Source organism: Entelurus aequoreus, linkage group LG26 (genome assembly GCF_033978785.1).
Source record: "Entelurus aequoreus isolate RoL-2023_Sb linkage group LG26, RoL_Eaeq_v1.1, whole genome shotgun sequence".
Taxonomy (NCBI): domain Eukaryota; kingdom Metazoa; phylum Chordata; class Actinopteri; order Syngnathiformes; family Syngnathidae; genus Entelurus; species Entelurus aequoreus.
In genome coordinates, this window is record NC_084756.1 from 33,662,394 (window position 1) to 33,688,907 (window position 26,514).

The 26,514-nt window shown below is 38.1% G+C and overlaps 1 protein-coding gene across 1 annotated transcript; it reads left to right on the plus strand.

Moving 5' to 3' along the window:
• The first annotated feature begins 16,323 nt into the window (after positions 1-16,323).
• LOC133643621 (von Hippel-Lindau disease tumor suppressor-like) lies at positions 16,324-24,181 on the plus strand. The gene is made up of 3 exons (XM_062038289.1): positions 16,324-16,734; positions 22,299-22,421; positions 22,520-24,181. Exons 1-3 carry the CDS (start codon positions 16,548-16,550, stop codon positions 22,711-22,713), a joined length of 504 nt encoding a protein of 167 aa, XP_061894273.1. The 5' UTR covers positions 16,324-16,547; the 3' UTR covers positions 22,714-24,181.
• The last annotated feature ends 2,333 nt before the right edge of the window (positions 24,182-26,514 follow it).

Here is a 26,514-nt window from a genome sequence, read left to right on the forward strand (position 1 = left end):
ACTACTGAAACACTCTTATACACACTACTGAAACACTCTTACATACACTACTGAAATGCTCTCACATAAACCACTGAAATCTTTTTCTCACACACACACTACTGAAACACTCCTATACACACTACAGAAACACTCTTATACACACTACTGAAACACTCTTATACACACTCTTACATACACTACTGAAATCTTTTTCTCACACACACACTACTAAAACACTCTTATACACACTACTGAAACAGTCTTATACACACTACTGAAACACTCTTACATACACTACTGAAACACTCTTATACACACTACTGAAACACTCTTATAAACACTACTGAAACACTCTTACATACACTACTGAAATGCTCTCACATAAACAACTGAAATCTTTTTCTAACACACACTACTGAAACACTCTTATACACTACTGAAACACTCTCATACACACTACTGAAACACTCTTATACACACTACTGAAACACTCTTAAAAACACTACTGAAACACTCTTATACACACTACAGAAACAATCTTACATACACGACTGAAACACTCTTATACACACTACTGCAACACTCTTATACACACTACTGAAACACTTTTACGTACACTACTGAAACACTCTTATACACACTACAGAAACACTCTTACATACACGACTGAAACACTCTTATACACACTACTGAAACACTCTTATACACACTACTGAAACACTTTTACATACACTACTGAAATGCTCTCACATAAACAACTGAAATCTTTTTCTAACACACACTACTGAAACACTCTCATACACACTACTGAAACACTCTTATACACACTACTGAAACACTCTTATACACAGTACTGAAACACTCTTACATACACTACTAAAACCCTCTTATACACACTACTGAAACCCTCTTATACACACTACTGAAACACTCTTACATACACTACTGAAATCTTTTTCTCACACACACACTACTGAAACACTCTTGTACACACTACTGAAACACTCTTATACACACTACTGAAACACTCTTACATACACTACTGAAATGCTCTCACATAAACCACTGAAATCTTTTTCTCACACACACACTACTGAAACACTCCTATACACACTACAGAAACACTCTTATACACACTACTGAAACACTCTTATACACACTCTTACATACACTACTGAAATCTTTTTCTCACACACACACTACTAAAACACTCTTATACACACTACTGAAACAGTCTTATACACACTACTGAAACACTCTTACATACACTACTGAAACACTCTTATACACACTACTGAAACACTCTTATAAACACTACTGAAACACTCTTACATACACTACTGAAATGCTCTCACATAAACAACTGAAATCTTTTTCTAACACACACTACTGAAACACTCTTATACACTACTGAAACACTCTCATACACACTACTGAAACACTCTTATACACACTACTGAAACACTCTTAAAAACACTACTGAAACACTCTTATACACACTACAGAAACAATCTTACATACACGACTGAAACACTCTTATACACACTACTGCAACACTCTTATACACACTACTGAAACACTTTTACGTACACTACTGAAACACTCTTATACACACTACTGCAACACTCTTATACACACTACTGAAACACTTTTACGTACACTACTGAAACACTCTTATACACACTACAGAAACACTCTTACATACACGACTGAAACACTCTTATACACACTACTGAAACACTCTTATACACACTACTGAAACACTTTTACATACACTACTGAAATGCTCTCACATAAACAACTGAAATCTTTTTCTAACACACACTACTGAAACACTCTCATACACACTACTGAAACACTCTTATACACACTACTGAAACACTCTTAAAAACACTACTGAAACACTCTTATACACACTACAGAAACACTCTTATATACACGACTGAAACACTCTTATACACACTACTGAAACACTCTTAAATACACACTACTGAAACACTTTTACATACACTACTGAAATGCTCTTACATAAACAACTAAAATGTTTTTCTCTCACACACCCTACTGAAACACTCTCATAAACACTACTGAAATGTTTTTCTCTCACACACACACACGCACACACACACACACACACACACACGCACACACGCACACACACACACACACACACTTGGAATTATTTGTCACTAGTATGTATAAACGGATTTCACCTGTGTGTGTGTGTGTGTGTTTTTTACACGTGCGTGTGAGAGACAATTTCAGTAGTATGTGTGCAAGGATTTCAGTTATGCATCTTACCAGTGTGTATGAGAGCATCTTACCAGTGTGTATGAGCGCATCTTACCAGTGTGTATAAGAGCATCTTACCAGTGTGTATAAGAGCATCTTACCAGTGTGTATGAGAGCATCTTACCAGTGTGTATAAGAGCATCTTACCAGTGTGTATAAGAGGATCTTACCAGTGTGTATGAGCGCATCTTACCAGTGTGTATGAGAGCATCTTACCAGTGTGTATAAGAGCATCTTACCAGTGTGTATAAGAGCATCTTACCAGTGTGTATGAGCGCATCTTACCAGTGTGTATGAGCGCATCTTACCAGTGTGTATAAGAGCATCTTACCAGTGTGTATAAGAGCATCTTACCAGTGTGTATGAGCGCATCTTACCAGTGTGGATAAGAGCATCTTACCAGTGTGTATAAGAGCATCTTACCAGTGTGTATAAGAGCATCTTACCAGTGTGTATAAGAGCATCTTATCTTATCTCAAGACAGATGATCCCTCTGGGCTGGACCTTTTGAAAGACTGCTTGCGGGACATAAAGGAGTGGATGTCACAAAGCTTCCTGCAGCTCAATGACACCAAGAGTGAAATTCTTCTGTTTGGCAACTCCACCTCGGTCAGTCAGATCAGAAAGAATTTGGGAAGTTTGGCCACTCTTGAAAAACCCCATGTCAAAAACCTCGGGGTCATATTCGACCCAGACCTCAAGTTTGACAAACAAGTGAAATCTGTGGTGAAATCCTGTTTTTTCCAACTACGCACCATAGCCAAGATCAAGTCTTTCCTCTCCCCCAGTGACCTACGGAGGGTCGTGTTAATGCTTATTTTTTCTAGACTGGACTATTGCAATGCCCTTTATGCTGGGGTCACCAACAAGACCATCCATAGCATGCAGCTAGTACAAAATGCGGCTGCCAGGCTGGTGACAGGCGCAAAAATGAGGGAACATATTTCTCCCATCCTCTCCTCCCTTCACTGGCTCCCAGTGAAGCGTAGAGTGAAATTTAAGATCGTCATGTTCGTCTTCAAAGCGCTCAATGGTCTCGCCCCAGCTTATATTAAAGATCTCCTGGACCAACCCACCAGCTCCAGGCTGGGTCGTTGCCTTAGATCTGACAACCAGATGACCCTGAAGGTCCCACGGTCAAACCTAGTGACAAGGGGAGACCGTGCTTTCTCAGTGATGGCACCTAGGTTGTGGAATAAGCTCCCCCTGAGTATTAAGTCCGCCACCACTCTGGACTCTTTTAGAGCACGGCTTAAAACTCACCTTTTTACCGCAGATGACTTTTAATCTATGTTTTCATTGTGAGTCTTAAATGTTTAGTTTAGATTCCTTTGTGTGTCTCAGTCTCTGTTTCTGTTTTTTTTTTTTTTTTTTTTTTTTTTTTTTTGTTTCTCCAGTCGGGCTGCGCCCCGGGCTGATGTAACAGTTGGTTGGGGGGCGCATAATAAATGAAAATAACATAACATAACATAACATCTTACCAGTGTGTATAAGAGCATCTTACCAGTGTGTATGAGAGCATCTTACCAGTGTGTATGAGAGCATCTTACCAGTGTGTATAAGAGCATCTTACCAGTGTGTATGAGCGCATCTTACCAGTGTGTATAAGAGCATCTTACCAGTGTGTATAAGAGCATCTTACCAGTGTGTATAAGAGCATCTTACCAGTGTGTATAAGAGCATCTTACCAGTGTGGATGAGCGCATCTTACCAGTGTGTATAAGAGCATCTTACCAGTGTGTATAAGAGCATCTTACCAGTGTGTATAAGAGCATCTTACCAGTGTGTATGAGAGCATCTTACCAGTGTGTATAAGAGCATCTTACCAGTGTGTATAAGAGCATCTTACCAGTTTGTATAAGAGCATCTTACCAGTGTGTATAAGAGCATCTTACCAGTGTGTATGAGCGCATCTTACCAGTGTGTATAAGAGCATCTTACCAGTGTGTATGAGAGCATCTTACCAGTGTGTACAAGAGCATCTTACCAGTGTGTACAAGAGCATCTTACCAGTGTGTATAAGAGCATCTTACCATTGTGTACAAGAGCATCTTACCAGTGTGTATAAGAGCATCTTACCAGTGTGTATAAGAGCATCTTACCAGTGTGTATAAGAGCATCTTACCATTGTGTACAAGAGCATCTTACCAGTGTGTATAAGAGCATCTTACCAGTGTGTATAAGAGCATCTTACCAGTGTGTATGAACGCATCTTACCAGTGTGTATAAGAGCATCTTACCAGTGTGTATAAGAGCATCTTACCAGTGTGTATAAGAGCATCTTACCATTGTGTACAAGAGCATCTTACCAGTGTGTATAAGAGCATCTTACCAGTTTGTATAAGAGCATCTTACCAGTGTGTATAAGAGCATCTTACCAGTGTGTATGAGCGCATCTTACCAGTGTGTATAAGAGCATCTTACCAGTGTGTATGAGAGCATCTTACCAGTGTGTACAAGAGCATCTTACCAGTGTGTACAAGAGCATCTTACCAGTGTGTACAAGAGCATCTTACCAGTGTGTACAAGAGCATCTTACCAGTGTGTATAAGAGCATCTTACCAGTGTGTATAAGAGCATCTTACCAGTGTGTATAAGAGCATCTTACCAGTGTGTATGAGCGCATCTTACCAGTGTGTATAAATATGTCTCCCTGGGAGGTTCACATTCACGCACCCTGCCTGTCACCTGCGGTGTACCCCAGGGATCTGTCCTCGGCCCCACCCTGTTCACCTTGTATCTGCTACCTCTTGGCCGTATCATCAGCAGGCATGGAATTTCCTTCTATTGCTATGCCGATGATACGTAGCTCTACCTGCAAACAATGCAAACCTCACCCTCATTTCCAACGCCCCTCTTCATTCTCACCACCTGCCTGGAGGAGATAAAGGCATGGATGAGCATCAACTTCCTGCAGCTCAAAATCAGTGGTCATGAAAATAGGCGCCTTATCTGGACAGGACCTGCCACTCTCCCCAGTTGTCACCAACCTGGGAATGAAAATGGACCCCCACCTGAACTTTGATGCCCACATCAACCATCTGTGCAAAACCTCTTTCTTTCACCTCCGCAACATCTCAGACTCCGCCCCTCACTCACCCCAGCCGACACTGAAAGACCCGTCCATGCCTTCATCTCCTCCAGGCTTGATTACTGCAACACACTCCTCGTCAGGGTCCACAAAAAGAGCATCAAAAAGCTCCAGTACATTCAAAACAGCACAGCGAGGATCCTGACGAGAGTGCGCAAGCGTGATCATATCACACCTATTCTCAAATCACTCCACTGGCTCCCTATCGCATCCCGGACCCAATTTAAGATCAACCTGCTCACTCACCAATGCACGCCCCCTCCTACCTCAAGGACCTACCCACACAGCAGAAGACTCCTATACGGATCCGCCTTCAAGTCGCCCAACCCGCGTTACTGTCACATTCGTTTTGGCTCCGCCTAGAGCAGGGGTCACCAACGTGGTGCCCGCGGGCACCAGGTAGCCCGTAAGGACCAGATGAGTAGCCCGCCGGCCTGTTCTAAAAATAGCTCAAATAGCAGCACTTACCAGTGAGCTGCCTCTATTTTTTTAAATTGTATTTATTTACTAGCAAGCTGGTCTCGCTTTGCTTGACATTTTTAATTCTAAGAGAGACAAAACTCAAATAGAATTTGAAAATCCAAGAAAATATTTTAAAGACTTGGTCTTCACTTGTTTAAATAAACTCATTATTTTTTTACTTTGCTTCTTATAACTTTCAGAAAGACAATTTTAGACAAAAAATACAACCTTAAAAAGGATTTTAGGATTTTTAAACAGATATACCTTTTTACCTTTTAAATTCCTTCCTATTCTTTCCTGACAATTTAAATCAATGTTCAAGTAAATGTATTTTTTATTGTAAATAATAATAAATACATTTTAATTTAATTCCTCATTTTAGCTTCTGTTTTTTCGACGAAGAATATTTGTGAAATATTTCTTCAAACTTATTATGATTAAAATTCAAAAAAAATTATTCTGGCAAATCTAGAAAATCTGTAGAATCAAATTTAAATCTTATTTCAAAGTCTTTTGAATTTCTTTGAAAAAATTTTGTTCTGGAAAATCTAGAAGAAATAATGAATTGTCTTTGTTAGAAATATAGCTTGGTCCAATTTGTTGTATATTCTAACAAAGTGCAGATTGGATTTTAACCTATTTAAAACATGTCATCAAAATTCTAAAAATTAATCTTAATCAGGAAAAATGACTAATGATGTTCCATGAATTATTTTTTTCAATTTTTTCAAAAAGATTCGAATTAGCTAGTTTTTCTCTTCTTTTTTTCGGTTGAATTTTGAATTTTAAAGAGTCGAAATTGAAGATAGACTATGTTTAAAAATGTAATTGTCATTTTTGTGTGTTTTATCCTCTTTTAAACCGTTCAATTAAGTGTAAATATCATTAATTATTAATAATAACATAGAGTTAGAGGTAAATTGAGCAAATTGGCTATTTCTGCCAATTTATTGAAGTGTGTATCAAACTGGTAGCCCTTCGCATTAATCACTACCCAAGAAGTAGCTCTTGCTTTCAAAAAGGTTGGTGACCCCTGGCCTACAGGATCCGCTCCGCCTCTGAAAATTGTACGGTCAGACAGCGGATCCTGAGCGGACCCGTGTCTGATTTGCGGACGCGGCAAACTAAACCGGCGCGCGCCGCCTAGAATATAGGCTCCGCCTACGCGGATACTGAGCCGACCAATGTCTGCTCCGCAGACGTGGACGCGCGCCTATTGAGTGTACGTGCATGAGCCAAGATCGATCATTTCTGGAATTTGCTGGAACACGAACATAAGTTGATTTATTGCTACATTCACAGTAAAGATCGGCCTTTTTGTTTCCATCATCATTTATGTATGATTGTAATGATGTTGTTTGATATTAGGACTAAGTAAAACTTTATATTCTGTAAAAAAAAGGCTATTTTATTTCAAATGGAATAGCAATTTCGGCAGAATATGTTATAACCTGCCGAAATTGCTATGGTAGTTAAGTAAAGTTAAGGTAAGTAAAGTTTCTTTGCTGTGTATTTATCTTGATGCGACGCTGCAGCTGCAAGTCACGTTGTCTCTCCATCTTTTTATTTTTTTATAAACTTTTTGGTTGTCGCTCTTAAAGTATTCTATAAGACTGCACACTGTCTGTGACTTGTTGATAAGCATGCGGGTTAAATTCCTGGATTATGGTTGTTAAATTGTTGTAAAAAGCTCTGACTTTTATATGCTAAATGCTGCCGCATAGCATTAAACTAATCCATGTGGATTATTTTAATGCTATGCTGCCGCTAGCTTAATGCTAGTTTAATGCTAGTTTAATGCTAGCGGCAGTTATTACGGTGTTTCCTGGTCTCGTGAGTTTGCGCACGGGCCAAAAACTCAGTGTTTGTGTGGACATCTTGTGTGCCGCTGCATGTGCTATTGATGTGAGTGTGAATTATTTATTTATTTATTCTTTAGTGGAGCTTGAGATCCTGTTTACTGTGGGCTAGCTGTGTGTGACGCCCTGTTGTTGTTTTTTTTAACTAAAAAAAAAGGTATGTCTGTTATGAGTTTTTTGGCATAGTTAATTGTAGAAAAAAATATAAAATGAGGTGATGCGAGTGGGAAAAATTGTTGCACATGTATTTTATATACTGTTTTTTATTTAATTAATTTATTAGAGACTATTTTATGCTTTATTTACCTTTTATTATTATTATTTAATTTATTATTATTATTATTATTTCCACATGTAAGCATAAATAATTGAGTTGAGTGAGCACTGATGACGCTCGGAGCTGTGGAGAGATCTTGTTTACTGTGGACTAGCTGTGTGTGACGCCCTGTTTTTGTTTCCATTCAAAAAAAAAAAAGGTGTGTCTGTTATGAGTTTTTTGGCATAGTTAATTGTAGAAAAAAATATAAAATGAGTTGAGTTTGAGTTTATTTCGAACATGCATGCATACAACATGATACATCACACATGCATGCATACAACATGAAACATCACACATGCATGCATACAACATGATACATCACACATGCATGCATACAACATGAAACATCACACATGCATGCATACAACATGAAACATCACACATGCATGCATACAACATGATACATCACACATGCGTGCATACAACATGAAACATCACACATGCATGCATACAACATGATACATCACACATGCATGCATACCACATGATACATCACACATGCATGCATACAACATGAAACATCACACATGCATGCATACAACATGATACATCACACATGCGTGCATACAACATGATACATGACACATGCATGCATACAACATGATACATCACACATGCATGCATACAACATGAAACATCACACATGCGTGCATACAACATGATACATCACACATGCATGCATACAACATGATACATCACACATGCATGCATACAACATGATACATGACACATGCATGCATACAACATGATACATCACACATGCATGCATACAACATGATACATCACACATGCATGCATACAACATGATACATGACACATGCATGCATACAACATGATACATCACACATGCATGCATACAACATGATACATCACACATGCGTGCATACAACATGAAACATCACACATGCATGCATACAACATGATACATCACACATGCATGCATACAACATGATACATCACACATGCATGCATACAACATGATACATCACACATGCATGCATACAACATGATACATCACACATGCACGCATACAACATGATACATCACACATGCATGCATACAACATGATACATGACACATGCATGCATACAACATGATACATCACACATGCATGCATACAACATGATACATCACACATGCATGCATACAACATGATACATCACACATGCATGCATACAACATGATACATCACACATGCATGCATACAACATGATACATCACACATGCATGCATACAACATGATACATCACACATGCATGCATACAACATGATACATCACACATGCATGCATACAACATGATACATCACACATGCATGCATACAACATGATACATCACACATGCATGCATACAACATGATACATCACACATGCATGCATACAACATGATACATCACACATGCATGCATACAACATCTTACATCACACATGCATGCATACAACATGATGCATCACACATGCATGCATACAACATGATACATCACAATTTCCAGTTTCTTTTCAACATGATCAAAAAGGAGTAGGAAGAAGCAGAGCTTATTTAATCCTACCCCTTTTCTTTTACATAACAGTTGCTAAAACTTTTGTTCACTTCCTGTTCTCAATGTATTCACAATATACTCCATAAGTAATCACAATAAAAATAAATACATAAATAATAATTGGAGAAGTAAGTTACATTTCATATGATGAGATAAGTAAGATTATTTTGAGAGTGAAAGAATGGATGAATTAAATAAATTGAGAATGTTTATCATGGTTCTTCTTCTTTGTACTTTGTAAACACTTTAAGTGTGAAGAGTTTCTTGAAGTGTATCATATTAGTACATTGTTTGATTGCTTTGCTTCATCCATTCCATCATTTAATTTCACATACTGATATACTGAAGGTCTTAAGTGTTGTACGTGCATACAAATGTTTTAAATTACATTTTTCTCTAAGATTATATTTCTCCTCTTTTTTTGAGAATAATTGTTGTATATTCTTGGCTAGCAGGTTATAGTTTGCTTTGTGTATCATTTTAGCTGTTTGCAAATTCACTGTGTGGTGGAATTTCAGTATCTTTGATTGAATTTGAAATTGAAATTGAAAGGATTTGTATGTTGTCTATATCCAACATGATGTATTATTATAACTGATCTTTTTTGTAACACAGTTAATGAATGAAGTGTACTTTTGTAATTATTTCCCATATTTCTACACAGTAACTCAGATATGGTAACACTAGTGAGCAGTAGAGAATATGAAGTCATTTTTTATCTAGAACATGTTTTGCTTTATTCATTATGACGTGTTTCTTGCTACTTTATGTTATATATTTTTTACGTAAGACTTCCAGTTCAATTTATCATCAATCATTATACTTACAAATTGGGTTTCATTTACTCTTTCAATTTCTTTTCCGTCTATTTGTATTTGTGTTTGACTTTCTCTTCTACTGTTACCAAATAGCATTATTTTCCTTTTACTGAGATTCAACGATAGTCTGTTTTTGTCAAACAATCTTTTTAATTTGTTAATTTCTTCTGTTATTATTTGTATTATCTTCTGTGTGTTCTCTCCTGAACAAAACGCTGTTGTATCATCCGCAAATAATACTAACTTTAAATCTTTTGTAACTTTACAAATGTCATTTATATAGAGATTGAATAATGTAGGTCCTAGTATTGATCCCTGAGGTACACCACAGGATATATTTAGTGTTGTAGACGTGTGTTCGCCTAGCTTCACGTATTGTTTCCTGTTGGTTAAATAACTTCTTATCCAGTTTAAGACTAACCCTCTGATGCCATATCGTTCTAGTTTTTTGATGAAAATATTGTGATTAATTGTGTCAAATGCTTTAGTTAGATCCAACAACACTGCTGCTGCACATTTTTTACTATCTATTGCATTGGTAATTTCTTCTGTCATTTCAATTAAAGCCATCAAAGTTGAAACATTAGCTGTGTATCCATATTGGTTCTCTTCGAGTATTCTATTTTTATTTATGAAACTCTCTAATCTGTTATTGAACAGTTTTTCAATGATTTTAGAAAATTGTGGAAGTAGAGAAACAGGTCTATAATTTGTAATTCGATGTTTGTCTCCAGTCTTATAAATTGGTGCAACTTCAGCTATTTTCATTTTGTTTGGAAATGTACCTGTTTGAAATGATAGGTTACTAATATACATTAATGGTCCTGAGATCTCTTCAATAACCTTTTTTATCGTTTCCATATCAATTCCGTTACAATCAGTTGAAGTCTTAGATTTACATTTTTTCACAATTGTAACTATTTCCTCCTGTGTCACATTACTGAGGAACATGGAGTTGGGATTTCGCTCTATGGTATCATTATAGTCCTCAATTGAAACTGGGTCTGGAATCCTTTCTTCCAATTTTGGTCCAATATTTATAAAATAATTATTGAAGCTTTCAACTACTTGCTTTATGTTGTCATTTTTTTTAATTTCCGTCTAAGAAGTATTGAGGGTAGTCCCTCTTAGTGCCATTTTTAATAATGCTATTGAGGATGCCCCATGTTGCTCTCATATTATTTTTGTTCCTGTCCAATAATTCACTGTAATATTATTTTCTACATGATCGTAGTATGTCTGTTAACTTGTTTTTATACTTTTTGTACTTAATTTCTGCCTCTGTAGTTCTTTGTGCTATACATTTTCTATATAGTGTATTATTCTTCTTACAAGCATTTTTTAATCCTTTTGTCATCCATGGTTGATTATTCTTTCTCTGCTTATTACTGACTTGTATCCATGGACAATGTTTGTCATAAAGTATTATGAACTTGTTTAAGAAATGTTCATATGCTTCATCAACCTCTTTTTCATTATACACATTGTCCCAATCTTGCTTTTGTAGCTCAATTTTGAAAGCAGTCATCCTCTTCTCTGTGCATAGTCTTCGAAATGTCCTTTTGTCTTCCATGTTCTTCTTGTAGTTTCCATCATATATTGTAAAAACTGGCAGATGATCACTAATGTCGGTTATAAGTAGACCACTTGTAGTGTTATTATCAAAATCATTGGTAAAAATATGATCAATAAGCATGGCACAGTGTGCTGTGATTCTACTTGGCTTTGTGATTTTAGGATATAGACTGATGCTGTACATTGTATCAATGAAGTCATCAATAGACTTTTGCTTGTTAGGGTTCAATAAGTCAATATTAAAGTCACCACATAAGAACATTATTCTTTGACCATTGTCCATGTAAGTAGCCTTGATCCATTCTTCAAAAGTTTCTATACTTGACTTAGGTGATCTATATATACAACTAATGAATATGTTTTTGCTTTTTTCCTGACATATTTCAATGGTTATACATTCTAAGATATTATCTATAGCAAATGACATGTTTTTTTACCACTTTGTAGTTCAGGTTCTTCATCACATACACAGCTACTCCTCCTCCATTTTTGTTGCTTCTGTTGATGTAGTTTAGTTCATATCCCTCCAGATCAAAATCTATTCCTTTTTTATCATCAATCCATGTTTCTGTGACAGCAATCACTTTGAAGGGTTCATTGATGTGTTCCAAAAAGTTCTTAATGTTGTTGTAGTTTGCATACAAGCTTCTGCTATTAAAATGAATAATTGACAATTTGTTATCACATGTAATGTTGCTATTATATTGATCATCTGTATAATAAAAACAATTATTACTGATGTGGGAGAAAACATTTGTATCTGGATCTATATCATTTTCCAAATCCTAGTTTTTGTGATCTTTGTTGCAGAAATTTTTTAGTTCCATATTTTCTTGTTCAACAATCTTTGATGTTGTTTCAATAATCTCTATAAGTGTAGGTGGATGCAATCCTGAAAATAGGTCCTCTTGTTTAGTCGTCCCTTGGAACATAGTAGTGTCGATGCTGAATTTAGGTGCTTGTTTTCTGTCAAAGTCCATTATCATCGTTGTTGTGGAAGCTGTGTAAACTTTAAAAATTGTCCAGGTCCTTGATGTCATGGACAGCAAGTACTCTTGCTTCTGGACCTCCATTCAGCTTGATGTAGATTTTACAGTTGGCGCTCCAAGTTCCCTGGATTTTTCCTTGCTTTCTCAAGTCGCGTGCTTTCTTGGCGATTCCAGCATTACGTTTTGTGAGATGCTCATTCATGTACACATTTGTTCCCTTCAGCTTCTTTCCCTGTCTCAGCAATGCCATTTTAGATTTTCTGTTTACGAGTTTCACGAGCACGACCGGAGTGGCGTTGTTGTTTCTTCCGTTCAGTGGGATGCATGTTTCCATGGTCTTAATGTCAATTTCAATTTCATTTGATTGCAGAAAGTTGACCACTTGCTGTTCTGCTGAGATCATATCCATTTCATCTGGTTCACCTTCATTATTCACAGCTTTCGCATAGGATCTTGGTTTAATTCGGTGCCCTGTCACGATGATGTCATTCATTCGTTTATCCTGATCCATTTCATCTATAATATTCCTCAGCATGTTGTTGTCTTCTTGAAGGGTCTTCATTTGTTTGTTCATTTCAGTAGCTTCATTTTTTCTGGAGATGTTCTGAGTTTGCAGACTTTGTATATTTTGCTGCAGACTTTTCACATCTTGTTTGTGTTCTGTTGTTGCTTTTCTCAGATCTTTTTTCATTTCTTTCATTTCCTCTTTCATTTCTTTCATTTATTCTTTCATTTCTACTCTCCATTCTTAAATTTCTTCTTTCATTTCGTTAAGTTTTTGTAGTATCGCCTCTTGATTCCCATCATGTCCTGTGTCCAGCCTCAAATCTTGTTCCCATTTGGGTTCTGTGTCAGCTGACCCCGAACGTTTCAGGATTTCAATCTTTCCTTTAGCTTTTCGCATCGCGGCAGTCGCTGACGTCAGTGCCTCTGTCTTAACTGCAGTTACTTCTTTAGCGACTTGCGGCACTTTTAACTTGTTTTTTCGACAATTCCGTACCTTGCGCCGTTCAGAGATCAATTTGAGGTGTCAGCCTGTCAACTTATATCACTCTGCGACGTCGGAATCACTTTAAAACAGCTGTAGACTCGCCGTAGCTTTTGGTTGTGTTGCGTTTGACCAGATGTTCCTCCAAGTGGGATGTAAAACGCTGGTCAGTCCCAAGTTCCTTAATGACATATACACTGAACTCAAAGGTACCACCAAGCACAGAATAGGTATTTTGTAATTTATTGTCAAATATTTGAGAATAGAGACCAGCCTCGAACAACACATCCAAATGCGTAGCCCAAGTTGATCTGGCATTCCAAAGGAAAAAGCAACTCTTTTCACACAAAGAAAGCCCCCCCCCCCCCCCTCCCCTCCCCTCCACTCAACACTGATAAGAAGAGAGACTTGGGGGTTGTGTTCACATTCCTGATGGTTTACGACCCTGTCTAAACAGGCAATCTGAAGACAAAGAGAAACTGGTATACAGAGTATACATGGAAACATATGAGCTGATTCAAACATGATTATGAATGAAAAAAAAAAACTCTTAAACATATGCATTATCCACAGTTGCTAGGCAACCGCTTTGAACTGCGGCAAGGCGCCGTTGGCTTGAGGCTAACGGCTCTTCCAACTCGCCTTATTTCAGCGTATCAGTGCCTCTCAACTGACCAAAATCAGATGGAAGATGCCAGGTGACTCTCCTGTGGCTGTGATCGCAAATCAGTGGTCAAAATCTTCAGATTTAACAAAAACTTCGGTAGCAGAAGCTGAGCCTTTTTCTTTGCGTCCTTTCTCATTGACAGGAAGTTACGCTGTCAATGTTAAAGTACTGTGCACTTTAACAATTGTCTTTGCTAAAAGTTCTGCTTTTTCTTTATTTTCTACCACACACTGTGTGCCATTTTTCATCACATGATATTTATGTTGATTAAGATTAAGATTAAAGTACCAATGATTGTCACACACACACTAGATGTGGTGAAATTTGTCCTCTGCATTTGTCCCATCCCCTTGGGGAGCAGTGGGCAGCAGCGGCGCTGCGCCCGGGAATCATTTTGGTGATTTAACCCCCAACTCCAACCCTTTGTTGCTGAGTGCCAAGCAGGGAGGTTATGGGTCCCATTTTTATAGTCTTTGGTATGACTTGTTGACTTCTGATCCCTGACTTGTTCTTGATCATTCCCCACACTTGGCCTAAAGGAGTAGTTCTATCTAGTCATTCACAAAATGTTATTTTTAATAACCTACCTTACTTTAGTTTGGTGCCTTTTATACTGGATCATATCTTGAAAATGATGTGTTCTTCTTAATATTCTAAATGCTCTATTCCCTTCTTTTATTGCGTCTGTGCACGCTTGTGTCCACCATCTTCCTTCTTCTCCCTATTCTACTCCTTGGTATGCTCTGTTTGGCTGCTTCCATTATGCACTTTGTAATATCTCTAATAAGTTGTTCTATATCTTGATTTATATCCACTTCCTTTAATGTCATGTCTGTCATTTCCCTCAATGGTCCCCAGTCACCATGACTATACTTCCATCTTCCTTCTTTCTTAGTGCTTTCTGTCCTTTGCTTTATGTTTATGTGAATGAAGATTGGCTAGTGATCACTTCCTATAGTGCTGTCTGTGACCTAACATTATCGATATTGGAGGTCTCAAGGTTGGCAAGTATGTGCTAATGACATCGAAAGCAGCAGAGGTGCTAACCACATATTGTGTGTATGTGCGTTCTGATCACTCATTGCAGCTACCAGTAAAGAACCACATCATCCAATCCAGCCTGTGTGTGGGTTTTTGGCGGGACGGGTACACAGCAGTTATATATATATATATATATATATATATATATATATATATATATATATATATATATATATATATATATATATATATATATATATATATATATATATATATATATATATATATATATATACTGTGTATATATATATATACATATATATATATATATATATATACACTGTGTATATATATATATATATATATATATATATATATATATATATATATATATATGTATATATATATATATGTATATATATATATATACTGTATATATATATATATATATATATATATACATATATATATGTATATATATATATATGTATATGTATATATATATATATATATATATATATATATATATATATATATATATATATATATATATATATATATATATATAATTTTTTTCGTGTGTTTCTTTTTCCTTTATGTGTTACAACTTCTTGCTAGTGTATAAAATTGTTGGTTTTCGTTAATTTAATTGTTGAATTATTTTACTGTTATTAAAATAAAGTTTGAAGGGAAAAAAATGTTTAGTGACGTCACACTGACGACATGGCCGTGTTAACCAATCGCCTTACCCAACCACGTGACTTGCACCCGGAAATGGGAAAGTAAACATCCAGGCTGCGTTAAAGGCTCGAACTTCCAGCGCTCTTGTAGTTTTTTGAGCGTTTATGTTTATGTTTTTGTAATAATTTCAACCAAGTGGGCCAGTTAAATTAACATCCCTCGTGTTTTTTTTAGACCAGTGAGCGTTGGTTCGACGGCTACTCGTGGTCCAAAAAGCAGTTAGCATCGTCGCTAATGATCCAGGATGTCTACAGACGGGGATCAGTCTCTGCCTCTGGTCCGCTCCCTCAACACTCGCATCCCCATCACTGTTGTCTTCTGTAACCGCAGTGCCCGCCTGGTGCAGCCGCTGTGGATAGACTTCCGCGGGGAGCCGCGGCCGTACAACGACTTGCAGCCGAGAACCGGACGAAGAGTGACAACTTACGTCGGTACAGTACAGCCCTTTGGTTGATTGATTGAGACTTTTATTAGTTGGTTGCACAGTGAAGTACATATTCCGTACAATTGACCACTAAATGGTAACACCCGAATAAGTTTTTCTACTTGTTTAAGTCGGGGTCCACTTAAATTGATTCATGATACAGATATATACTATCATATATACTATCATCATAATACAGTCATCACACAAGATAACCACATTGAATTATTTACATTATTTACAATCAGGGGTGTGGAGGGGGGGGGGGGTAGGATATGGACATCAAGTAGTGGACATAGAGAGAGAGAGAGAGAGAGAGAGAGAGAGAGAGAGAGAGAGAGAGAGAGAGAGAGAGAGAGAGAGAGAGAGAGAGAGATCGGAAGGCATAAGAAAAAGTATCTGCATTTGATTGTTTACATTTGATTATTAGCAATCCGGGGAGGGTGTTAGTTTAGGGTTGTAGCTGCCTGGAGGTGAACTTTTATTGCGGTTTTGAAGGAGGATAGAGATGCCCTTTCTTTTATACCTGTTGGGAGCGCATTCCACATTGATGTGGCATAGAAAGAGAATGAGTTAAGACCTTTGTTAGTTCGGAATCTGGGTTTAACGTGGTTAGTGGAGCTCCTGTAGTGGATTGTCCGAAGCTTAAGCAGGCAACAAAAGTAGTTTAGTACAACAAATTTATTTACCCATTATCAGAAGTGCAGGTTGAATTAAGTTGTCCGTGCAAGCAGACACAATGTACTCCAGAGCACACAAGACACACACAAGCCAAAATCACCCCCGAGTTCCAGTCTTCTGCCATTTTTTATATGTCTGTTGTGCGTCATCGTTCCTTATCGAGTGCGTCAAATGTCTTGTTTTGCTTTTCCTATCTGTTCCATAACAACTCGAATCCTTTAGACAGTCAACACATTCTATAGACAGGTTGGCACGACTTAATATTCACTTTTGTCCCACAACTGGTCCATTCAATGGCACAAAAATACAAGAGTATTGAAAATGAGCGGACATTCTTAAAAGACAAGAAATATAGGTCAAAAGGTCAGAAATTCTACTACACTCCCCCTGGTGTTGTGGTTATGGCGGTCATTTACGTTAAGGAAGTAGTTTGACATGTACTTCGGTATCAGGGAGGTGTAGCGGATTTTATAGACTAGGCTCAGTGCAAGTTGTTTAACTCTGTCCTCCACCTTGAGCCAGCCCACTTTGGAGAAGTGGGTAGGAGTGAGGTGGGATCTGGGGTGGAGGTCTAGAAGTAACCTGACTAGCTTGTTCTGAGATGTTTGGAGTTTAGATTTGAGGGTTTTGGAGGTGCTAGGGTACCAGGAGGTGCATGCGTAATCGAAAAAGGGTTGAACGAGAGTTCCCGCCAGAATCCTCATGGTGCTTTTGGTTAACCTTTTTGATTACCTTGGTTGCCATTTTATCACAGGAAAGGTTAGCCTCTAGAATGGAACCTAGGTAGGTGACCTCATCTTTCCTGGTGATAACAATGTCACCCACTTTTATGGTGAAGTCATTGACTTTCTTAAGGTTGATGTGGGACCCAAACAGGATGGATTCTGTTTTACCCAAGTGTATGGATAGCTTGTTGTCAGCGAGCCAGGTGCAAGTTCTACAGAGCTCAGCACTGAGGATTTTCTCCACCTGTGACTTGTCCTTGCCGGATACCAGCAAGGCAGAGTCATCCGCAAACAAAAACAATTCACAGTCGCATGCCGATGACATGTCGTTTATGTATATTAGGAACAGTAAAGGCCCCAATATACTGCCTTGGGGGACTCCACAGCTCACCGAGAGGGGGTTGGGGGACACGGTGCCGTTCACCTCTACCACCTGCTCCCTCCCCTCCAAGTAAGATTGCATCCAGCTCCATGAGGTTTTGTTAAATCCGATTGCTGTGAGCTTATCCAACAGTATAGCGTGGTTAACGGTGTCAAAGGCCTTCTGAAGGTCCAGCATGACCATGCCGCAGTATTTGCCCGCGTCCACCTCATGTTTGATGTGGTCGGTCAGATAGAGAAGGCATGTGTCAGTGGAGTGGTTAGTTCTGAAGCCGGATTGGAATTTGTACATGAGTTTATTAGTGGCAAGGTAACTATCGACCTGTTCATAAACTATTTTTTCCATTACTTTCGAAATGGAACTGAGAATAGAAACAGGTCGGTAGTTGCCAGGTTCCAATTTGCTTCCTTTTTTAAAGAGGAGAGTTACTCTTGCTATCTTAAAATCTTTTGGTACTTGGCCTTGTGTCATTGATAGGTGGCCTTGTGTACGTTGTGAGGGGGTGTCGATACAAATGTCGACTGTAGCAATACCGAGGGTGGTATCAGTGTCACATCGATAGATGTTGTATAGACAACTAGCCAGGAGATACTTTTCTGGACATAGGAGGGCTCTGCAGTATCATCTGTGTTTTAGTTTGTGTTGTGACTAGTTATTATCAACATTTCATCTTTTTCTCAATATATATATACAGTATATATATATATATATATAGATATACATATATACAGTACATATTTATATATAGATATACACACATTATATACATATATATAGATATACACATACACACATATATGTGTGTAAGTGTATATACATATAAATATAAATGTGTGTATGTGTATATCTATATATATGTATATAATGTGTGTATGTGTATATCTATATATATGTATATAATGTGTGTATGTGTATATCTATATATATATATATATGTGTGTATGTACACATATACATATATAGATATACACATACACACATATATAGATATACACAAACACATATTATGTACATATATATATATATAGATATACACACATAGATATAGATATACACGTATACACACATTATATACATATATATACACTACCGTTCAAAAGTTTGGGGTCACATTGAAATGTCCTTATTTTTGAAGGAAAAGCACTGTACTTTTCAATGAAGTTAACTTTAAACTAGTCTTAACTTTAAAGAAATACACTCTATACATTGCTAATGTGGTAAATGACTATTCTAGCTGCAAATGTCTGGTTTTTGGTGCAATATCTACATAGGTGTATAGAGGCCCATTTCCAGCAACTATCACTCCAGTGTTCTAATGGTACAATGTGTTTGCTCATTGGCTCAGAAGGCTAATTGATGATTAGAAAACCCTTGTGCAATCATGTTCACACATCTGAAAACAGTTTAGCTCGTTACGGAAGCTACAAAACTGACCTTCCTTTGAGCAGTTTGAGTTTCTGGAGCATCACATTTGTGGGGTCAATTAAACGCTCAAAATGGCCAGAAAAAGAGAACTTTCATCTGAAACTCGACAGTCTATTCTTGTTCTTAGAAATGAAGGCTATTCCACTAAATTGTTTGGGTGACCCCAAACTTTTGAACGGTAGTGTAGATATACACATATATATATATATATATATATATATATATATATATATATATATATATATATATATATATATATATATATATATATATATATATATATATATCAATCAATGATCAATCAATGTTTATTTATATAGCCCTAAATCACAAGTGTCTCAAAGGGCTGTACAAGCCACAACGACATCCTCGGTACAGAGCCCACATATAGATATATATATATATATATATATATATATATATATATATATATATATATATATATATATATATATATATATATATATATATATATATATATATATATATATATATATATATATATATATATATATATATATGTGTGTGTGTGTATACACACCGTATTTTTCGGAGTATAAGTCGCACCGGCCGAAAATGTATAATAAAGAAGGAAAAAAACATAAATGAGTCGCACTGGAGTATAAGTCGCATTTTTGGGGAAAATGTATTTGATAGAGGTGGACTGGCTGACGTCCTGGTGCAGCCTCAACAACCTGGAGCTGAACGCCCAGAAAACAGTGGAGATGATCATGGACTTCAGGAAAGTCACAGCCCCACCAGCCCCCCTCACCCTGATTGACTCTCCCACCCCCGTCCCCATTGTGGACTCCTTCTGTTTCTTGGGCACCACCATCACCCAGGACCTCAAGTGGGAGCCGACCATCAGCTCGGTCATCAAGAAGGCCCAGCAGAGGATGTACTTCCTGCGGCAGCTGAGGAAACTTAAGGTGCCGACCGAGATGCTGGTGCAGTTTTACTCAGCCATCATAGAGTCCATCCTGACCTCCTCCATCACAGTGTGGTTCCCCGGCGCCACAGTCCAGGATAAGAATAGACTGCGGCGCATCGTACGTGCTGCTGAGAAGGTGATTGGCTGCAAGCTCCCATCCCTCCAGGACTTGTTCTCCTCCAGGACCAGGAGGCGTGTGGGTCGGATCACAGCTGACTCTTCTCACCCTGGACACACACTATTCTCCCCTCTCCCCTCAGGCAGGAGACTACGCTCCATCCAGACCCACACCTCCCGCCACCTGAACAGTTTTTTCCCCTCGGCCATCAGGCAAATGAACAATAACTCCTAACAGCAGCTCCTTGAATTCCTTGAATCCCTTCTAAGTCTATCTGATAGCTCAGTTACAGCTCTTTTTATACCAAATATGTGTTATATGTGTTTTATGTCGCACGTTTGCACCAAGAAAAATTCCTAGTTTGTGAACCCGTTCTCAAACAATGGCAATGAAACTATTCTGATTCTGATTCTGATAAAAGCCAACACCAAGAATAGACATTTGAAAGGCAATTTTAAAGTGTCTAAAGAATAGTGAACAACAGGCTGAATAAGTGTACGTTATATGAGGCATAAATAACCAACTGAGAACGTGCCTGGTATGTTAACGTAACATATTATGGTAAGAGTCATTCAAATAACTATAAGATATAGAACATGCTATACGTTTACCAAACAATCTGTCACTCCTAATCGCTAAATCCAATGAAATCTTATACGTCTAGTCTCTTACGTGAATGAACTAAATAATATTATTTGATATTTTACGGTAATGTGTTAATAATTTCACACATAAGTCGCTCCTGAGTATAAGTCGCACCCCCGGCCAAACTATGAAAAAAACTGCGACTTATAGTCCGAAAAATATGGCATATGTGTATATCTACTTTGGGAAGGCCATTTTAAAACCTTCATTCTAGCCTGATTTAGCCATTCCTTTACCACTTTTGACGTGTGTTTGGGGTCATTGTCCTGTTGGACATCACATGGACAAAGATAAAGTTCTGTGGTCAGATGAAACTAAAATTTAGCTGTTTGGCCACAATATCCAGCAATATGTTTAGAGGAGAAAAGGTGAGGCCTTTAATCCCAGGAACACCACGCCTACCGTCCAGCATGGTGGTGGTAGTATTATGCTCTGGGCCTGTTTTGCTGCCAATGGAACTGGTGCTTTACAGAGAGTAAATGGGACAATGAAAAAGGAGGATTACCTCCAAATTCTTCAGGACAAGCTAAAATCATCAGCCCGGAGGTTGGGTCTTGGGCGCAGTTGGGTGTTCCAACAGGACAATGACCCCAAACACACGTCTATATTTAGATCGTTTACCAGTGGCGTGTGTATTGACATGTCTTGTGAATGTGACACCCAGGTCATCCATGGATGTTTAAAGATGCAGAAAGCGATGACCTGTTGCGGGTGAATGGTAAAGAGCTGTTCCTACCTGCTTTAGCAGGTGGTGGAAGCGCTGCGTTTGTAAATATCACCTTACCAGGTAAGTGTGGCCACCATTACCACTTCATTAAGCCATCGTGTACCTGGAATAAGGGGGGCTGCCTTATTCCACGTCTTTGACATCCATCTGTGCTCCAGTTTACAGCCTCAAGGACCGCGCCCTTCAGGTGATCCGACGCCTGGTACGACCGGGGGACTACGGCAGCTTGGAAATAGCGCGGAGTCTCGTCGAGGAGCTGGGGGATCCGCCCAGTTTGGCGAAGAGTCTACGGCGCTTGAATCATCGAGTAGAGCGGCATTTAATAGAGAGAATCCAAGGACACGGGGAGTGAGTCACAGGGAGACTCGCCGACTCTGGAGAATCGGAGACGCAACGACGCGGCAGATCAAGACTGAACTGGTCAGCTACATTTCCTCTCTCTACTTGGAACTGAATGAGATCAATATGGCTTTTCTAGGCACTCCAAATTGATTGTCGACCCTCAGGAAAATATCCCTGTAGCCTCTTGAGCGCTGCGTAGTGGCCCGTCAGTACACTTCAAAGTGTATATTATATACACTGCACACTCAGTTCCTGACGGGGCGTATTTCGACAGTGCCGTGCTATTACTGTTGTTGTGCACTTACCGGAAAATACTTCTTCTCTCCTTTTGAATTGTGAACTTCAACCACTCGAGTTAGTCCCTCCCCTTCCGCCACTCAGCCGAGATGGCGACTATTGAGGGAGGTTAGGCTCCACTCACAATTTGAGGCGTATTAAGTACAACATGCGCGTACTTCCCAGTGTGAACGCACTTATGCACTCAAAATGAGACTAAATTGTGACAGAATACATATTTGTGGTGGGGGAACCTAAATAAATAATGTTTTTCATGGCATTTTAAGAGTGTGCGTAGATGTTCTTAGCTGATGTATGTGACAATGGAACATATGTTTTTAGCCACTCGGTAAATAGAAACTACTGTTTTGTTTTGTTTTGTCTCATGAAAAATCTAAATTTTGACTTTACAGATAAAACTTACGAAATTACATCTGGTTATTACCTGTGGAAAACGGCTTGCTGGCAAAAATTTGTACGTAGTTGGTGTAGCGCATGTCACATGACCAACGTAAGATCCGACGAAAACATCTGGTTTTGCGGGCTAGCATTAGCTTATAGCTATGGATTGACCTCACTTTGCTTTCAAAGCATTAGAAGGAAGACTATTGAAGGAGGTTGAGCTCCACTCACAATTTGGGGCGTATTAAGTAGAACATGCGCTTACTTATGCACTCAAAATTAGACTAAATTGTGACAGAATACGTATTTGTGGTGGGGGAACCTAAATAAATAGTGTTTTTCATGGCATATTAAAAGTGCATAGATGTTCTTAGCTGATGTATGTGACAATGGAACATATGTTTTTAGCCACTCTGTAAATAGAAACTACTGTTTTGTTTTGTTTTTGTCTTATGAAAAATCTAAATTTTGACTTTACAGATAAAACATAAGAAATTAAATCTGGTTATTACCTGTGCAAAACGGCTTGCTGGCAAAAATGTGTACGTAGTTGGTGTAGCGCATGTCACATGACCACCGTAAGATCCGACGAAAACATCTGGTTTTGCGGGCTAGCATTAGCTTATAGCTATGGATTGACCTCACTTTGCTTTCAAAGCATTAGAAGGAAGACTATTGAAGGAGGTTGGGCTCCACTCACAATTTGGGGCGTATTAAGTAGAACATGCGCATACTTCCCAGTGTGAACGCACTTATGCACTCAAAATGATACTAAATTGTGACAGAATACATATTTGTGGTGGGGGAACCTAAATAAATAATGTTTTTCATGGCATTTTAAGAGTGTGCGTAGATGTTCTTAGCTGATGTATGTGACAATGGAACATATGTTTTTAGCCACTCGGTAAATAGAAACTACTGTTTTGTTTTGTTTTGTTTTGTCTCATGAAAAATCTAAATTTTGACTTTACAGATAAAACTTACGAAATTACATCTGGTTATTACCTGTGGAAAACGGCTTGCTGGCAAAAATTTGTACGTAGTTGGTGTAGCGCATGTCACATGACCAACGTAAGATCCGACGAAAACATCTGGTTTTGCGGGCTAGCATTAGCTTATAGCTATGGATTGACCTCACTTTGCTTTCAAAGCATTAGAAGGAAGACTATTGAAGGAGGTTGAGCTCCACTCACAATTTGGGGCGTATTAAGTAGAACATGCGCTTACTTATGCACTCAAAATGAGACTAAATTGTGACAGAATACGTATTTGTGGTGGGGGAACCTAAATAAATAGTGTTTTTCATGGCATATTAAAAGTGTGCATAGATGTTCTTAGCTGATGTATGTGACAATGGAACATATGTTTTTAGCCACTCTGTAAATAGAAACTACTGTTTTGTTTTGTTTTTGTCCTATGAAAAATCTAAATTTTGACTTTACAGATAAAACATAAGAAATTAAATCTGGTTATTACCTGTGCAAAACGGCTTGCTGGCACAAATGTGTACGTAGTTGGTGTAGCGCATGTCACATGACCACCGTAAGATCCGACGAAAACATCTGGTTTTGCGGGCTAGCATTAGCTTATAGCTATGGATTGACCTCACTTTGCTTTCAAAGCATTAGAAGGAAGACTATTGAAGGAGGTTGAGCTCCACTCACAATTTAGGGCGTATTAAGTAGAACATGCGCTTACTTATGCACTCAAAATGAGACTAAATTGTGACAGAATACGTATTTGTGGTGGGGGAACCTAAATAAATAGTGTTTTTCATGGCATATTAAAAGTGTGCATAGATGTTCTTAGCTGATGTATGTGACAATGGAACATATGTTTTTAGCCACTCTGTAAATAGAAACTACTGTTTTGTTTTGTTTTTGTCTTATGAAAAATCTAAATTTTGACTTTACAGATAAAACATAAGAAATTAAATCTGGTTATTACCTGTGCAAAACGGCTTGCTGGCAAAAATGTGTACGTAGTTGGTGTAGCGCATGTCACATGACCACCGTAAGATCCGACGAAAACATATGGTTTTGCGTGCTAGCATTAGCTTATAGCTATGGATTGACCTCACTTTGCTTTCAAAGCATTAGAAGGAAGACTATTGAAGGAGGTTGGGCTCCACTCACAACTTGGGGCGTATTAAGTACAACATGCGCGTACTTCCCAGTGTGAACGCACGTGTGCACTCAAAATGATACTAAATTGTAACAGAATACATATTTGTGGTGGGGGAACCTAAGTAAATAATGTTTTTCATGGCATATTAAGAGTCTGCGTAGATGTTCTTAGCTGATGTATGTGACAATGGAACATATGTTTTTAGGCACTCTGTAAATAAAACTACTGTTTCATTTTTTTTTGTCTTATGAAAAATCTAAATTTTGACTTTACAGATAAAACTTAAGAAATTAAATCTGATTATTATTACCTGTGCAAAACGGCTTGCTGGCAAAAATGTGTACGTACTTGGTGTAGCGCATGTCACATGACCACCGTAAGAGCCGACGAAAACATCTGGTTTTGTGTGCTAGCATTAGCTTATAGCTATGGATTGACCTCACTTTGCTTTCAAAGCATTAGAAGGAAGACTATTGAAGGAGGTTGGGCTCCACTCACAATTTGGGGCGTATTAAGTAGAACATGCGCTTACTTATGCACTCAAAATGAGACTAAATTGTGACAGAATACGTATTTGTGGTGGGGGAACCTAAATAAATAGTGTTTTTCATGGCATATTAAAAGTGTGCATAGATGTTCTTAGCTGATGTATGTGACAATGGAACATATGTTTTTAGCCACTCGGTAAATAGAAACTACTGTTTTGTTTAGTTTTTGTCTTATGAAAAATCTAAATTTTGACTTTACAGATAAAACATAAGAAATTAAATCTGGTTATTACCTGTGCAAAACGGCTTGCTGGCAAAGATTTGTACGTAGTTGGTGTAGCGCATGTCACATGACCACCGTAAGATCCGACGAAAACATCTGGTTTTGTGTGCTAGCATTAGCTTATAGCTATGGATTGACCTCACTTTGCTTTCAAAGCATTAGAAGGAAGACTATTGAAGGAGGTTGGGCTCCACTCACAACTTGGGGCGTATTAAGTACAACATGCGCGTACTTC

What these genes read in the sequence shown, in the direction of transcription:
- LOC133643621 (XM_062038289.1), top strand. Translation starts at nt 16,548, where the DNA reads ATGTCTACAGACGGGGATCAGTCTCTGCCTCTGGTCCGCTCCCTCAAC. An exon ending in AAGAGTGACAACTTACGTCG is followed by an intron (nt 16,735 to 22,298) that starts GTACAGTACAGC and finishes TGTGACACCCAG; the next exon opens with GTCATCCATGGATGTTTAAA. An exon ending in TGTAAATATCACCTTACCAG is followed by an intron (nt 22,422 to 22,519) that starts GTAAGTGTGGCC and finishes TCTGTGCTCCAG; the next exon opens with TTTACAGCCTCAAGGACCGC.